Source organism: Triturus cristatus, chromosome 5_2 (genome assembly GCF_964204655.1).
Source record: "Triturus cristatus chromosome 5_2, aTriCri1.1, whole genome shotgun sequence".
NCBI classification, from domain to species: domain Eukaryota; kingdom Metazoa; phylum Chordata; class Amphibia; order Caudata; family Salamandridae; genus Triturus; species Triturus cristatus.
Window position 1 is genome coordinate 144975493 of NC_140588.1, and position 17560 is coordinate 144993052.

General features: G+C 45.6%; 1 protein-coding gene across 1 annotated transcript in view; it reads left to right on the forward strand.

Moving 5' to 3' along the window:
* Positions 1-17560, forward strand: part of LPCAT1 (lysophosphatidylcholine acyltransferase 1) — a 445025-nt gene that overhangs the window by 366365 nt on the left and 61100 nt on the right. Inside the window, exons 9-11 of the mRNA XM_085606924.1 lie at positions 766-848; positions 4511-4636; positions 8016-8169. Coding sequence (XP_085463050.1) covers positions 766-848; positions 4511-4636; positions 8016-8169 — 363 coding nt within the window. The remainder of the gene's footprint in view (positions 1-765; positions 849-4510; positions 4637-8015; positions 8170-17560) is intronic.

A 17560-nucleotide genomic window follows, 5' to 3' on the forward strand; every position in this document is an offset into this window, starting at 1 on the left:
CCGCCATTTTAGATGTGTACATGTAGAGGGGAGGACACTGACATTCACATATGGTAACAAATGTCAAGGAAGGCGCAAGTCGCACAGAACTGTGGCCCCCCATTGGTTGGCGTGTGTCCGTCCAGTATGACGCTTTAAAGTGAAATTAAATTGGAGGGGTAACTCGTGTTTTTTTTTTTAGCTTTAAAGCTAACTTTGCATTTGCCAGTCCTTTGCGCGCTGAGCACGTGGCTGTTTTACAAGCCTGTCTGCAGTTTCTGTGTCTTGGGTGTTACTTTGATGTTCCCACACTGATTTATGTACTTGTAAGTTCAGATGGAGAAGCAGCAATCTTACTAAGACAAGGGGTGAGGGGCGTACACCAGTCAATCAAGAACTCCACCTCATAGTTATAACGTGGCACAAATCCCATATTAATAACCAGGGGTCAGATCTGAGGTCAGGGTCTGAATGCTGGAGTCACATCAGTATAACCTGCTGCAATAGTTACCAGCAAGTGAGCTTCTAAAAGGACAGGTTGAGCTGGAAAGTGGGTCAGATGCTGTCTCCTCCTCACAATGCATTGTGCAGAATAGACTATAAAGAGGGACAAAAAATAAATAAAAGCAAAACCTGGATGATTCTTTATCTGGATGCTCATTCTAATGATTGTGAATGTGGGTTCCGGGACCACCACCGGCCTATAACAAATTATTCAGAGCAGCAGCTCATGTTCATGTTGCATCACTTTGAAACCTCTACTCTAATGAAGTCTTTTTGTCACAGTTTCTTCCGATCTACACACCTTCCGAAGAGGAAAAGAAAAACCCCGCTCTGTATGCGATTAATGTGAGGCGTATAATGGCAGAGTAAGTATGCGGCCATGTTTGTTGTGTTACAACTCCTCAGTGTCTCCTGTAGGGAAGTGTGGGTATTGCTTGGAATGAGGTTGCTGGCTCTGATGGGCATTTAGCAGTGACCTACTTTGTCCAGCTGCACATCTATGATTAATAGATTTTTGCCCAACTATCAATAAAAAGAATTCCCTCTTTGGTTCATCATTCACAGGCGGTTGCACGAAGGCTTGCAAACCTAAGTATTTGGGGACAAAAATGTTGAATTCTCGGAATCTTGATGTATTATCCTTCCAAGAAAGGCTGCATTTGCAATTGTTTGCATTAAGTAGTCCTACTGGGAGGGTGGGGAAAATGCAATTAATTCTGAACCAGCAGTCTTTGAAAAATGTAGGCGCTTGGATTGTTGCATGTTAGAACAACAAGATCAATAATATTGTTTTCAATTTTCTTAGAAAGGGTTATATAGAAAAATAGATTGATGACTTAATAATGCATCTGTTGATTGGATGAATAATACTGTAATCAATTTTCTTAGAACGAGTTATTATACAGAACAACAGACTGAACTTTTAACAATACGTTTGCTGATTGTGGCCGACTTTGCTCAGATACACGGGACAAAAGACATGTATCTTGTCATGTTACTGAATAAAAAAAACTGTTGTGGTGCTTATATGCTCTAAGTTGTGAAACTGACAAGCTTTCCAATTTATTTCAATTCTAAATTGAGCTTGCTTACAGATCCTACAAAGTGCGAGGTTTATAACTTTGAAATACACTTTTTAGTACAAGCTAGTTTACTAGAAACCGCTCCCAGTACTGTCCTCCGAATGTCAGAAAAAGACAACAAATATGTGTCCAAATTCTGTGCCAAGCTCCACCATTGACATAGCCTTCAAGATTTCAACAAATCTTTTCAAGCTAGTATCGAATGGTTTGAAAATTAGTTCATTCATAGGAATAAGTAATCCTTGGGAGTTTTAATATTATAGCTTTATTGGGTCTTAAGTACGAACATAAGAAATTGAAGACCATAATGGCAGAACATCCTTTGACAGAATTATGAAATGAATCCTCACACACTGCATTATTTCTAAGGAACCTTGACACAAAGGTGTCCCCATTCTCCATCCCTTATTGATATTGCACGACAGCCATTATTTAAAAGGGCTCAAGACAATAACTTAGTAATAACTTAGTTAGACAGCCAGGGGTCAAAGTCATATCTTACATTTAGAAATCAATCACTTAATGTAACTATTTATTTGGAAAATCAGAAAGGAAACAATTTGGGAAGTCATTCCTTGAAGCAGCGATTTTGATGGAGAGTTTGATGGAATTGTCCCGTGATAAATTTCAAAAAGATTAAACACAATCTAAGAGAAAGTGTAATGAAGAAATATGAGTTATTGAGGTTAACTGTTATTGAAAAACACCTTTCTTTGCCTAGATGAAAGACCCAAACGACCAGTACAGCTAACTGGTCCAATCTGTATGCACCATGCCCAGCTAGTTGAGTTTTCAAACACAAGCATTCTATTTCTGATCAACGTATTCTCTGTTTATAAGAGGATTTGTTTTACAGTACTGATTTCCAACTACATTTTTTATTTTGGTCCCTCTAGTGACTAAACTTGCAAAGGTAAGGAAGCGTGCACATGTAGCAACCTAACACACACAATGTTGGTGCTGTCTTTGAAAGAATATCCTTGCTCCTTAAGGGAGACACACACTATTGGGAAACAGAGAAAGTATTACAGGGGTCGTCTTAATTGCAAATAAAGTTGTTCTCTGGCTTTGGAAAAACAATACAACAGGCGTGTACTCCCGGCTAGTTTGTCAGAGTAATTTTATTTAACCTCGCTTGAGGAAAATACACAGGTGTTTGAATACATGTGAAGCGCTTCTAGTCATAGGCACACGTTATAATTAGTGTGTGATTTACTACCGTGGTGTTGAATAGTTAAATTCCCACTTTGAGTGTCTTTACAATGCTATTTATTCCTTCCCTATTTTTCACCCATTACAAGGGCGTGTTAGTCATTAAGACTTATTCTACATCTACACAGTAAGCCTCTTTATGGTTAAACAAAAGTTAAATGTAATGCTAATCTAGTGCAACACTGCCACCATATGGATTCTGTGGGAATCGCAAAACTTTCCTATTTCTTATCGGCTTTGCATTTTATTTTTAATCAGTCCAGTGAAAGTTGTCATACATAGCCTATAGACGTGTAACTTTTATTTAATAACGGTTGTCATCCTATATATATAAATATACGTGGAACCCACTAAAAGAACCAAAATCCAAAAAAGAGCTCATTTTATTACTCGCATCGTATGAATTGTGCGTCATTTGCTTTCGCATTATGCAAAATTTCGGGAAAATGGTGTGAAATTACGTGTAAGTACACGTAATATTTTAGCGTGAAATGCGGTTTTGTGCCGTTTTTGGATATGAGGACGCATTTCGCGCTGAAATAAAACTGCGAAAAATAATTAATACAAACAGCCACTTGTAGAACAGAGGGCTGTTGTTTCAAGTAATTTTTTTTCGCTGTTTGCTCACCCTCGCAGTGCTACATTTTACAGTGTCGAGTAGTGTAATAGCGAGACTGGCATAATGACATAATTTTGGTAATTTTGTGCAACAAGTATGAGGGGAAATTCCCAAAATGAGTAGTTTTAAATGATCTGAAATATAATGGGTACAAATGCATACCTTTTAAGGGCCTGACAGTCAGAGGTTGGGTATTCTATAGTTGTAAGATCCCACTAGAGGCATATACCCCTTCCGGCACTCACTTTCCTGTAAGGTGATATCAGGACACCATTGAAAACTATGGCTGGGGTATGTACCCTTCCTGCTGTAGTCGTTTCCTGTGGGACCTCCTGCTCAATATTTTGTAGGTGAGCAGATAGATCCCTTATGAGAAAACCAGACCCATGATGGGTTATTATTGCCCGTCTGTATTGGAACAACGAGGAAACAAACAATGGACTGGAATACTGCCCAGAGAAATTTGCCTGAAATTAATTCAGACATTCCACTCATCCGTTTTTAGTTTTCCTCATATCGCTGATACAGTACTCCTAAGTATTTTTAATAATCGATGGTATGCGAGAGTATATACATTCCTACAATATTATCAGCAGGGTTGGACAAAACAAGCATTTGGCAATGCCTGATGTAGTCAGGCGATCACATTAAAGCACTTGTTCGTATATGTAATCTTTGGGCAGACGTGTGGCAGAGCTCCGACTGCAATGTTCAGAGTATGTTATTTGGAAAACCTATGAAATCTGCTTTTTGATATTAAGAGGCTGTGTTGTCTGTGTAGGTTCTAGTTCTCTGAGAATTGATTTGTGGGGGGTCGAATTGATTTGATAGATTATTGCCTTTGTACAATACAGAGGCAAAAAAGAGATCCAGTTCCTGCACATCAAAAAATAAATACATTTGTAAAAATATTGGTACCAGGAAAGGTAGAGATACCTTGTTCTGGTTCCTCTGCTAATTTATATCTTTGTTTGCACTGAATATAAGCGTTGCACATTATGTTCATTTGGGATTTTAACATAGCCTTTCATTTAGTCTTTTTTTGGCACAGAAGCATAAAAATGTGTGCAGTTTATTTCAAGGACGTAATCCATCCATTCTTCTTTCTTTGAAGGGCTCTGGGAGTGTCTGTCACAGACTACACGTTTGAAGATTGCCAGCTGGCATTGGCGGACGGGCAGCTGCGTCTCCCTTCTAACACTTCCCTTCTAGAGTTTGCAAAGCTCGTGAGAAGCCTCGGGTGAGAGCACCTTGTTTCTGTCTCCATTATTAACATGCTTTGTTCTTAGCGGAAGTTGCCTGTATTGCATTATGGGTAAGAGCTGAGCGCTCTACGTAATTTAAATGTGCTGAACCAAGCTCTTGCTTTTTGAATGGGAGGTTATTGTGTGAGCCTGCTCCTGGGTTTGGTTGCGTATTACAAAGCTGTTGCCATGCTCCCATAATGCCTTCAGAGCAAGAAGGCAAAAGCCACACAGTTGATGAACGGTATGCAAAACAAATGAAAACATTCTCCCCCAGTCAAGAGATCCGGGATAAATCCATCATTCTTTTGCTCACCATGCCACCCCAGTTTAGACCTGGCCATATGCAAATCAGCCTTGACCCTGTGCCTCATGCAAACAGTCCAACCCGAACTGTCAAGCCAGGTCCTCCCAGGACCGGAAACAAGCATCCTAGGACTGGTTTCTGGTTCACCCCTCATCAGCCAGTATAGCTTGAAACCAGTGGCACAGTGAGCCTGGGACCCACGTGTGGGCATACTCTGCGCACTTAGGACAAGAAGGCAAAAGAGACACAGTTGATAGACGGAATGCAGAACAAATCAAAACATTCACCTCCAGTCAAGAGATCTGGGGCAAATCCATCATTCTTTTTCTAACCATGCCACTCCAGTTTAGACCTGGCCATATGCAAATCTGCCTTGACCCTGTGCCTCATTTTTTTTTTTAAACAGACTTTATTAGGTCACAAAACAAAATGCAGTCAATCCCCTTCCCCGTACTCCGCCCTCCAGCCAAATCAGAACGTGGTGCAGTGACCAGTCCACCAAACTGATCACAACTGTACAACATTCACCCCAACAGTGTCTATGCTACGAGGTAGGTAATCCACAGGAGTAATCCACAATGAATGTGCGATAAAACCAATATGCCCCCCGCCCCATCCCCCAGCAACCCCCCAACGTAACTCCCCTCCTACCCACCCACCCAAGCATGTCGCCAGTATCTATCATAATTACATGTGCATCAAAGCCTCACCTCCCACTCGTCTGATCCGCCTCCAAGTTATCCCAGCAGAGAGTGCCTCAAGAGCATAGGGGGAAGCCTGTTACAGGGTGCTCACGGAACCGGGGCCCCATCATCCTCCACCGGTTCTCCCCCATCTCCCACAGCCGAGCGCTTGAACAATTCCAGGAGCGCCAACCATGCCCGGGCCCATTCGTGCGATCTTTCATTTTCACTACGTCTAGCCAGACACAATCGATAAGTCCCCTCACTTCCCGCCCATTTCTCCATTTCCCTAGCCCACCGCAAGAAATTAGGTCCCTGCCTCGCCTTCCAATGGGAAGTAATCTCCCGCTTGGCCAGGACCAGCCCCAAGTCAATAAACCTACTGGTTACCTTAGTCTTTGCAGTATGCGGAAACCCATGTAGCAAACATACCCCCGGGCCCACCTCCAAATCCCTCTCTGTCACCGTCAGGAGTAACGTTGCCACTTCTTGCCAAAATCCTGTCACCTGCGAACAGTCCCAGAACATGTGAAGAAAAGTCTTGACCCTGTGCCTCATGGGAACAGTCGAGCCCGAACTGCCAAGCCAGGTCCTCTCTGGACCGGAAACAAGCATCCTAGGACTGGTTTCGGGGTTTCACCCCTCATCTTTATTTTTGCTTATAATGCCTTCAGCAGCTACTTATTCCGTTATCACCATCTAGTATTGATTATATTAATGACACTGTCTTCCCCAGCCATTTACCACTAAATACATTTTGTGCCTCATTTCCAATTTTTTTGCAGTCAGAGATATGAATATAAAATGTGGATTTAGTGTCTCAAATCTTGTTCCACATTATTGGATTTTGATGACTTCTCAACCTTAAAATCAGGCATCAGTGTGTATAGATCACACCTCGGGACCCCCTGTGTGCATTTCTTTTGATAACTTTGTGTGATGGCCCGTGGTGCTGCTACTTAACGAGGGTGGTGGGGGGGAGAAGATAACATTTTTTTTAAATCACTTACCTGCAGGCTAGCCGCTGCCCCTCCTCCATCCTTCTCCTGTTCTTTCGACGAGGCAGGGAAGCAGGAAGCACACAGACTCCTCGACTCCCCTAGCCAATCAAGACGCTGCTGTCACCAGTATGACAGCAGCATCCTGATTGGTTGGTCTCAGCACCGTAGTTCGGCACTCTAGACACGGCCTGGGAACCTGTGCATGTTCTCCACCCAGTCTGTTCAATACAGCCGGGTGGAGAACATCCTAAGTGCGCATGACTGTTTGGCCGGCCCAAGACGGCTGGCCAGCCAAACCACCATGTGCACTTAAGAGAGTGCCCACCACTCCTCCCCCTGCTCTGTACAGCCAAACCCCACCTCACACCTAGAATTGAGCCAGTACGGAAAAATAAAATGATAATAACATTGTGTTATCATATTATTTTACCTTTTTGAACTGCTCACAGAGCAGTGGGGCAGTGCTCCTCCTACTAAGTGGAAGAGCCCTCGCTGGTGGTTGCCCCCCTGGACTTTCTGATCTTTTCCACTTTGCCTATATATACTGCTCTTTATTCTACCTTCACTTTCCTGTTGAGCATTCAAATGGGAGCAGCAGTGCTGTATGTAGGCATACGGATTTGTATAGTAGAAAGCTAGTCCGATAGAAACAGAGCGCTGTACATGAAGAGGGAGTATTTACATATTTGAATTTCATAAGGACGTTGAATTTCACATAGTTCTACATTCATCACATTTCACTCCTATTTAGGGAATTAGGTGCAGGAAAATTAAGAGTATTTCCTAGAATCATATGATTCACAGCCAAGTGTCGGAGCTGAGATTCGAACCCTGGTTCCTCAGTCACAAGACCATGCCAGTGTCTCACCACTAACCACATCTCCTTCCCTTGCTACTTGTTAGCCAGGCAGAAGGCACTGTTGGTTATCTGGTAGGACTCATAAACAGGGAAGCTGATCGGTCTGATACGAAACAAAAGAGCAGTAAGCATAAGTAGGGGGGAGTCGAGGATGCTAAACCAATGCGAAAAAGAGACCTGGGGAGTGAGTTGCTTTTATCTGCAGCGCACTTCAACGGTGCCAGATTCGATCCAGCCTTTTTCTACAGTGATTTTGAAAGTTTACTTGTTTAATTGACACAGAGTTCTAATTGTGTGTGTATCTTATAGCGCAATGACACAAGATTGTACAGAAACATTGATAACCACAGTCAAAACAAAAATAGGCCTTTGAGGCTTTTTATTTTGGCCCTCTAGTTATGTTGGTATTTAACAATTCCCACCTCATTTACTGTTTTTGGGTGTACTTTCTTGCATTTTGGATAAAGGCATGCATTACTGTTGCTGTATTTTAAAATCAGTCACGATATGTTTGTCTTTAAATAGGTTAAAGCCGGAGAAACTGGAGACGGAACTTGATAAATATTCTATGAGTGCCAGGAAAAGGAAAGGTGAAAGGATAAGTCTGAAAGAGTTTGCTGCATACCTGGAAGTTCCAGTGTCAGAAGTATTAGAAGATTTGTTTGCTCTTTTTGACGAGGTAAGGTGCTCATATATAATTTGGACATCCATTTTATTTACCGTCATTCCATCTTCATAGTTAATTTAGCAAAAACTTAAAACCTCTTAGACTTGGACATTTTCAAAAATATTTAATAATACTTTGTTGTTAATATGTAAGCTCACCTTTAAACTCAGCCCATGTATGAATATCCGTATATGTGTCTAAGATACAAAATAGGACGCCACATATGTGCAAGTTGGGCTTAAATTTATAAGCCATGCATGCATCACTAAGCGGCCACTTCTGAGTCGGCCGGAACCTGAGGTAGGGAGGTACTGGACTGGAGTTTCCTCTTCTGTTGGCATCTTCACCCCAGTTACTAGTATTCACAAATTTTTGAACTCTGGAATGGAGAATAACATGTGAGACCTAAAATTACTGGGTTAATTACTGAATGAGAGTCCCAGTTCCAGGCCTTTTTCTGTGCATGTTTTCCCCTTGTTTTCCACGGTATGAATAAGTATTTGGAAAAGGATTGTCTGACTGGATGCGTTCCACACCTGGTAAAACTTGGAATCGTGTGAGGTGGAATCTTCTGCAGAGATACCACTCCACACTTCTCAAAATCACCCCCCTTCATTTTTGTAGAAAAGTCTATCTTATGCATTTAATGGTGGTGCATCCCAAGGCATGCGACAAATGCTCCCCGATGGATCCGAAGGCCATCAGGGAGTAGAAAGCCAAACTTTACATCACTTCCAACCCTAGCTTCACCGTTCAATTCAGACTCAGTTGTGGTTCTGGAGCCAATCAGTACCTAATTTAAGCAGGTGGTTTACATTGCTCAGCACTTGCAATTAATCATGAACATCAGCGCTTTTCATGAGGATCAGTTAAGGACACATTCATATTTCCACAAAAAAGAGAAAGGGTCAGAGCTTTGAAGGTCCAGCACCAAACGTATCTACCTATTAGGCCCCTTGAATCAGCACTATGCCACGGTGCAGCAGGTCTGGAATGTGACCCACATGCATCCCAAATAGGTGGCTAAAAACCACCACTATCAAGAACTGCGAATTGACCCTGCACCCGAGAAGGATAAGTGTTTGTGTTATGTGATTGTCCTAGGGTATGGCATTTAAACAATAACAAAATATATAAAACAGAATAGCTTCCCAGGAGAAAAGTATCACAAAATCATATATCTTGATTGTAGTTGGAAAAAATCTTTTTATTGAGAATCACTTGTTCTTTTAAAAGCACCACACAATTGCTTGCCAACTTGTTTCATCCCTCTTGGGACTTTTTCAGGGCTTATTAAAGAGTCTGTGTCTGCTGTTGATGTTAAATATGACTTCAAGCCAACCTTAATGTGACTTCAAGCCAACCTTAACAGCAGCGTTGGTAAAATCGTGTATTGATCTTTAAAGTTAGTGTTGTCGGTATTGTGTCATTATACGCCAATGAGCACGTAAACAACATGCTTGTTAAGTCGATTTGGAGGTGGCCACTATATCAAAGCGAAGAGCCTCTTATCTTTTCAATTTCAAAATTAGAAATTGGAGTCCCAAAATTTCTCATGTGCATCCTATGGTAAAAGTAGTAAAAATACCTGCGTTATCAGTATTAAATCTGTGTGCTCAGCGATTCTTATCAAACATCAATGATATCCGGTAGCGCGGTGTATTCAAGTATTTTCAATAGGTTATTGGTCCAAGTATTTAATCTTCCGTGTACACGCGGCCGTCCGGTTACTCCAAAAAGTAGGACACATTCTTATATGGTAGGCGTGGGGAGATTAAGTGATTAGCCCAGAATCACAGGATTTTGAGCCGACGCACAGCTACAAAGCTGGTTCCCCAGCTCTGAAGTCAGCGGGTCTGGCCATTATGTCACATCATCTCCCTACTTTCACGGTTAGTAGCTGGTTCTGTTTTAGGCAGCGCTAACAGGATAAATAGGCTGGTGCAAGCTGCCTCCTGACGAGTGCCCCGGCACTTATTTTTATTTTTTTAATTAACCACTGGAGCCAATGTGCCCCCAATTCCCTGGACTGTTCTCAACAGTGCTACAGATTGTGGCCTTGCCTGGGGGACATCCTGCTACTTTTAATGGTTCTGTATCCCTCTGGTGTACCTTCAGCCCCCATGTATCTGTTGTGGCCTTCAGTTGGTCTTCCTGACGGTGGGGCATTTCCCAGTGTCAAACCCATTTGGCATCAGTCCATTCGGGCTTCAAACCTTGACCCTTCTGTTGCAGTTCCACTATTTATTCCAGTTCCGGGGCCAGCTTAGTTGATTCCAGTTTTGGATTCTACTTCAACTCTTTAGGCGGACCCAGAACCAACAACGGCTATAGGATTACCAGGACATAAGGTAGGTCACACCTCTCCTCCTGCCCCCTTGCCTTGAAGGCAGTATTTCAGAAGGATGGAAGCCCTCTTTGGCTCTGACTGCAGTGCTTTTCAACGATTGGAGCATGTCCCTTAAAATGAAGAAAGACAGGAGGTAGATAACTTGCTCTCCCTCATTAGAATGATGCTGGCTTATACTTTGATGTTCCAAATTCCAGTGGCCGGGGCACATCACTAAAACAACAGAACTGAATTTGCAGTTATGGGCCTCAACTGTAGAAAGAACTGTTCTGTGGTGGAAGTTTGCAAAGCCGCAGAGTTGGGTCTACAGTTGCCCACTGTGGAGATTAAGGCTAACCTTTGGACCAATATTTTGCAGCCCGTACCTTCAAATTCAGAGCCATTGCTTCCATTTAATGAAGCTTTCACTGAGGCATGGCCTGGTCCAGAGCTTGCTTGGCCCCCACCAATGAGTCGCCCAATTGCTCAGTGATGCAGACGTGTGCCAGATGATCCTATCTTTTTAGGCACCTGCCTCCTGGGAGCACTCAGGTTCAAGCCTCTACAAGTATTGTTAATCTTATCTCATTTTCAACAGCGCCACTGGACAGGGAGCCCAAGAAAATGACTCCATGGACAAGAGAGGATTCGCTTTGGTGGGCCTTGCACTAAGATCATTAAATGATGTGTGCTCCTGGAGTCGCTACACCAGTGCCTTCTGGGATGTAGCAAGTAAGATCTAACCTGCCCCGCCAGAGGATTTTCAGAATTTCTTCTCCTGAAATATGCAGGATGGCCAAGAAGCAGCAAGGCACCGTTTGAGGTCCTGACACAAAAGACTGAGTAGCCCGGGCTATGGACAACAGTTTTGCGATCCTTGTAGACTCACTACCATGACTTCCAAGGTTCTCTTGTGGACATGCCCATTAGATTGAGTCAGGCTGTTTGGGGGAAAAGGCTGATTCATCCCTTAGTGCTTCAAAGACAGCAGATCTGCATCATATTCTCTGAGGCTTCTTCCTCCGCTGGCCAGTTCTACCTGCAATATTGCAGCCTGACCAACAGTTGGCTCAGTCATGTAGTGGCTCCAAGGGCAGGGGTGGTGATAGGGGGGAAGGCCACAATTAGATGCAACAGTCCTCCTCTTTCCTGCCACTGTCAATGCGTTTCAGTTCCCCCTACAGCTGCTATCTGAGGTTGGTAGACCGCAGGATTCAATACTGCTTTTTCTTCAAATAGTTCAGTTTGGACACCCTCCTTTTCTTGGCTATTCCACCCCACATTCCCCTAGTTTTTGCACAAACGTTGGTGGATCATGCTGACATCAGCAGAGAATTGCAAATATTGCTTACCAAGGGCAGAATTGAGGTGGTGACAGAGAAAGAAAGGGATATTTAGTGACATTCTCTATACTTTTTGCTCCCCAAGACAGGAGACTGAGGGTGATTGTGGACCCGAGGCTCAGTGGCGTAGCTAGACGTTGAGCCGCCCATAGCGCTCGCTCTATTTGCTGCCCGGCGGCTGCATGTAAGAGCGGGGGGATGGCGATTCCCGTGACAGCAGCAGGTAAGAGTGGGAGGGGGGGGGGTGAGAGTCGACGCCCCCAAAACTGGTGCCCTCTGAGGCTGAGAACCTCCCCCCCATTTCTATGCCACTGCCTAGGCTCTACAGTGCCTTCCTCAGAAAGAGAAGTTCCAAATGATAATACTGTCTTGTTAGAAATGAGGGGGCTCTGGTTGACGCAGGTGTGAACCCACAACAAGCAGGGACCCCTTACTTCTTGTCAGGGCGAAGGATGACTCCCCAGAATAACCCCTGCTCACCCTCTAGGTGCGTGGCGCGAGCAGTCTAGGCTAAGTCTCAGGCGTACACGGTTAAGCAGATGCAATTACACATACAGTAAACCCCTTTCATGCACCACAAACGGACACCAATCAGGAAGTATATAAAAATAAGCTTTTATGTAGATTCAGCAGATTCAAATACAAGGCCCAGTAACGTTGAACTGATGGGGCCACAATTCTTGGAAATACGGTAAAGTTCTCTTTGTTTTACGGAAAGTTCTTTAGGCGGGCACAAGGTAACTGTAGGCCTCAGCGTACTTTGTGCTGAGGCAGCGCCCCGGAAGCACACAGCAGATGACAGGGAAATAAGAACGTTGCGGACCCTGGATCCGATGCGAGCTCGCGGTCGAGTTCGTAAGTACAGTACCTTGTTTCTTGACGCAAAGGCGGGTGCGGGATTTCAGCGGCTCTTCGACAGAAGAGCGAGGCGGCGTCCGGGGCTCCCACACTTCACGATGGTGTCTGATCCTCAGGCTCACGACAAGAGCGGGGTGTTGTAGGTGGCGGGTGAACAAAGCGGGGCAGCCGGGCACGCAGATGCGTCCGGGCCGTCCGAGGCTTGGAGATGCTCACAAACGCCGATTCCGGCGGGAGGGTGAAGGTGCAGAGCGAGCCTCCACGAGCGAGGTGATGGGGCAGCCCAGCACAGCGTAGGGGGAGCGGCTCCGATCGAGCGAGGCTCTTCCCAAGGCGGGGGCGGCTAAGCAGTCCTGGTCACGGCTCAGGGAGGGACTGGGCACGAGGGTCACAGCTCCGGCGAGGGAAGGGACACCACAGTCCAGCAGCAGGCGAGTGAAGATCAGGTAGAGCCCAATGGTCCTGGGGCTCAGTTCAGGGGGCAAGCTCAGTTCCAAGCCCTTGGAGATCGTTTTGGAAAAGCACAAGTCTTGAAAGTAAAAGTAAAGTAAAGTTTTCAGCAACAGTTTCTCTTCTCTCCTTTGGCAGCAAGGTCACCACTGCAGGCCAATCCCCCAGGATAGGGACAGTCTTCCTCCTACAGCTTTCCCGGTGCCTCCTCCTCAGGCAGAGATTCTTCTTGGTCAAAAGCGGATCTAGTTTCTCAGGAGCAGGGCTCCTCCATTTATACAGCAAATCTTTTGTTCTCCCAGGCCAGGGGGGCCCTTGCCTAGTTCAGTCCGGTTTCTGAGCACTTTGTTTACGTGATGCAGGCTTCTCCTTTCAGAGTGCAGGGCAGAGTCATCAGACGCTCCACAGGGGGTGGAGCCGGCATCGAGGTAGCGGAGCACTGTCCTATTCAGAACCTAGGAGCACTCCTCCCACCCATCTACCTGTCGATCGTCCTATTCATACCAGGCTACCTAGCCCTGCCCATCTGGGTTCCCCCAGCCCTGTCACTCACACCAGCCAGACATCAGATACACAACACGCAGAGGCGGCTGAAAGGTTTAGGCAAGCAAAGGCCAACTTTCTAAAAGCGGCATTTGCAAACCCGGAATATTAAAATAAACCTTGCGAAAAGATGTACCCTATTATTCCGAGTTCAGGCATACTAAACTCGATCTCCTACCATGTTCCCTGGGTCGGTTAGGATCATAGGGTGTAATAATCCAGGCCGCCCATACTGGCCTATGGGAACAGGGTAGCCTTGCAGTAGTGAACAACAAGATGGCGGTAATTCACTACTAGGACATGCCACGCATCCAGGCTTGTCCTACCTTAGGCGTACAATGCACCCTGCCCGTGGGCCTACCAGAGGGGTGACTAACATGCAGCTAAGGGAAGGGTTTAGGGACTGGCAAGTGTGGGCACTTGCCGGTCAGCATGTCAGTACCAGACTGCACGCAGGTTCTGCGATGGCAGACCTTAGACATATTTTACCGGCCGCTTCTGTGGGTGGCACAACCAGTGCTGCAAGCCCACCAGCGGTGTTCGCATTTACATGCCCTGGCGCCCCTGGCGCACTTTACTGGGGTCTGACAGTAAATCAAACAATCCAATCATGGAATCCAACCAACATATACAATTTACATAGGGAGCACTCGCACCACGACACTGGTTGGCAGTGGCACAGCGCGCTGAGCGGCCAACACCATAAAAACACATGAGGCACAGTGACAAAAAGAGGAAGGGAGACTCGCGCCAAGGTGCCAGGTCTAACATGTCTCAACTCCTATTGGCCTCAAACCCCAAATACTAGAAGGTGTCCTTGGACTTGCAGGACAGGTACTTCCAGGTGCTGATTCTGCACTCCTCACAAAATACCTCATAGGATCTCCCTGAGCATCAGTCACCTGGCAGGTTACTTGAGCATCAGCAGCCAAACTCAGAAGGTGTCCTCTTACCAGTCATGAATGCCATCTGCATCCAGATGCGGCAAAGGGCATCTTGGTTCGTTAGATCTTTGCACTGCTTCCAGGAACAGTCAATCGACAGCTTTTTGCACCCTGGAGTTTCTTTCTCCATAGGAGACGTGTTCCAGCTTTGGTGGACTTGGGCATCCTTTATGCATTTCCTCCTCTGCCGTTTTCCCACAGGTCCTGAAGAAAGTCCAGAGGGACCAGGCTCGGCTTATTCTGATAGCCCTGGACTGAGCACGGAGGGGCTGATACTCAGAGTTCATGAGTCTCAGCATATGCCCTCTGCTTTGACTGCCTCTTCTGTCGAATCTGCTGCTTTATTAACCGTGCAGGCCCCTGAATCAGAACCTCCAGAATCTACAACTCTACGCAGAATCATCTGAGAGGTTTTGATATACTGATGCAGGTGGTAGATGTCATTTTGATCGACTCTTTGTTCAAGTTACCCGTTGTGATGCATTTCTTGTTAGAATTTTTATATATGTCCCCTTTATTATTCCACAGTGCAATAAAAATGTCCTACTTACTTTTCTAATGCAGGCTTCCATCGAGCCTCTGCATAGTTGTTTGTACCCCGAGACCCTTGACTCTGAAAACCAAACTTGTCTTTGTCATTACTTCTGCAGTTCCGTTAGCAGGTTCAGTGCCACATTCCAGTGCATTGTTGTTATCCCACTATGCAACCTGGACAGAGGCCACCCTGCCTTATGCCAATCAATACTAACCTTGCTCCACATGCGAACAGTCAAGAAGCAGCAAGGCACCGTTTGAGGTCCTGACACAAAAGACTGAGTAGCCCGGGCTATGGACAACAGTTTTGCGATCCTTGTAGACTCACTACCATGACTTCCAAGGTTCTCTTGTGGACATGCCCATTAGATTGAGTCAGGCTGTTTGGGGGAAAAGGCTGATTCATCCCTTAGTGCTTCAAAGACAGCAGATCTGCATCATATTCTCTGAGGCTTCTTCCTCCGCTGGCCAGTTCTACCTGCAATATTGCAGCCTGACCAACAGTTGGCTCAGTCATGTAGTGGCTCCAAGGGCAGGGGTGGTGATAGGGGGGAAGGCCACAATTAGATGCAACAGTCCTCCTCTTTCCTGCCACTGTCAATGCGTTTCAGTTCCCCCTACAGCTGCTATCTGAGGTTGGTAGACCGCAGGATTCAATACTGCTTTTTCTTCAAATAGTTCAGTTTGGACACCCTCCTTTTCTTGGCTAGACTAAACTCGATCTCCTACCATGTTCCCTGGGTCGGTTAGGATCATAGGGTGTAATAATCCAGGCCGCCCATACTGGCCTATGGGAACAGGGTAGCCTTGCAGTAGTGAACAACAAGATGGCGGTAATTCACTACTAGGACATGCCACGCATCCAGGCTTGTCCTACCTTAGGCGTACAATGCACCCTGCCCGTGGGCCTACCAGAGGGGTGACTAACATGCAGCTAAGGGAAGGGTTTAGGGACTGGCAAGTGTGGGCACTTGCCGGTCAGCATGTCAGTACCAGACTGCACGCAGGTTCTGCGATGGCAGACCTTAGACATATTTTACCGGCCGCTTCTGTGGGTGGCACAACCAGTGCTGCAAGCCCACCAGCGGTGTTCGCATTTACATGCCCTGGCGTCCCTGGCGCACTTTACTGGGGTCTGACAGTAAATCAAACAATCCAATCATGGAATCCAACCAACATATACAATTTACATAGGGAGCACTCGCACCGCGACACTGGTTGGCAGTGGCACAGCGCGCTGAGCGGCCAACACCATAAAAACACATGAGGCACAGTGACAAAAAGAGGAAGGGAGACTCGCGCCAAGGTGCCAGGTCTAACATGTCTCAACTCCTATTGGCCTCAAACCCCAAATACTAGAAGGTGTCCTTGGACTTGCAGGACAGGTACTTCCAGGTGCTGATTCTGCACTCCTCACAAAATACCTCATAGGATCTCCCTGAGCATCAGTCACCTGGCAGGTTACTTGAGCATCAGCAGCCAAACTCAGCAGGTGTCCTCTTACCAGTCATGAATGCCATCTGCATCCAGATGCGGCAAAGGGCATCTTGGTTCGTTAGATCTTTGCACTGCTTCCAGGAACAGTCAATCGACAGCTTTTTGCACCCTGGAGTTTCTTTCTCCATAGGAGACGTGTTCCAGCTTTGGTGGACTTGGGCATCCTTTATGCATTTCCTCCTCTGCCGTTTTCCCACAGGTCCGGAAGAAAGTCCAGAGGGACCAGGCTCGGCTTATTCTGATAGCCCTGGACTGAGCACGGAGGGGCTGATACTCAGAGTTCATGAGTCTCAGCATATGCCCTCTGCTTTGACTGCCTCTTCTGTCGAATCTGCTGCTTTATTAACCGTGCAGGCCCCTGAATCAGAACCTCCAGAATCTACAACTCTACGCAGAATCATCTGAGAGGTTTTGATATACTGATGCAGGTGGTAGATGTCCTTTTGATCGACTCTTTGTTCAAGTTACCCGTTGTGATGCATTTCTTGTTAGAATTTTTATATATGTCCCCTTTATTATTCCACAGTGCAATAAAAATGTCCTACTTACTTTTCTAATGCAGGCTTCCATCGAGCCTCTGCATAGTTGTTTGTACCCGGAGACCCTTGACTCTGAAAACCAAACTTGTCTTTGCCATTACTTCTGCAGTTCCTTTAGCAGGTTCAGTGCCACATTCCAGTGCATTGTTGTTATCCCACTATGCAACCTGGACAGAGGCCACCCTGCCTTATGCCAATCAATACTAACCTTGCTCCACATGCGAACAGTCTAGCGACCGTCTTCGATAAGGATACACAAGCAACCCTAGACAAGTTTCGGTCTATTTGGGAGAAGGCTTTATGCTGGCAGATTCATCTGAGACGTCTCCTGTGTAAACCTAGCTTTTCTCTCTCTCTAAATTGAGC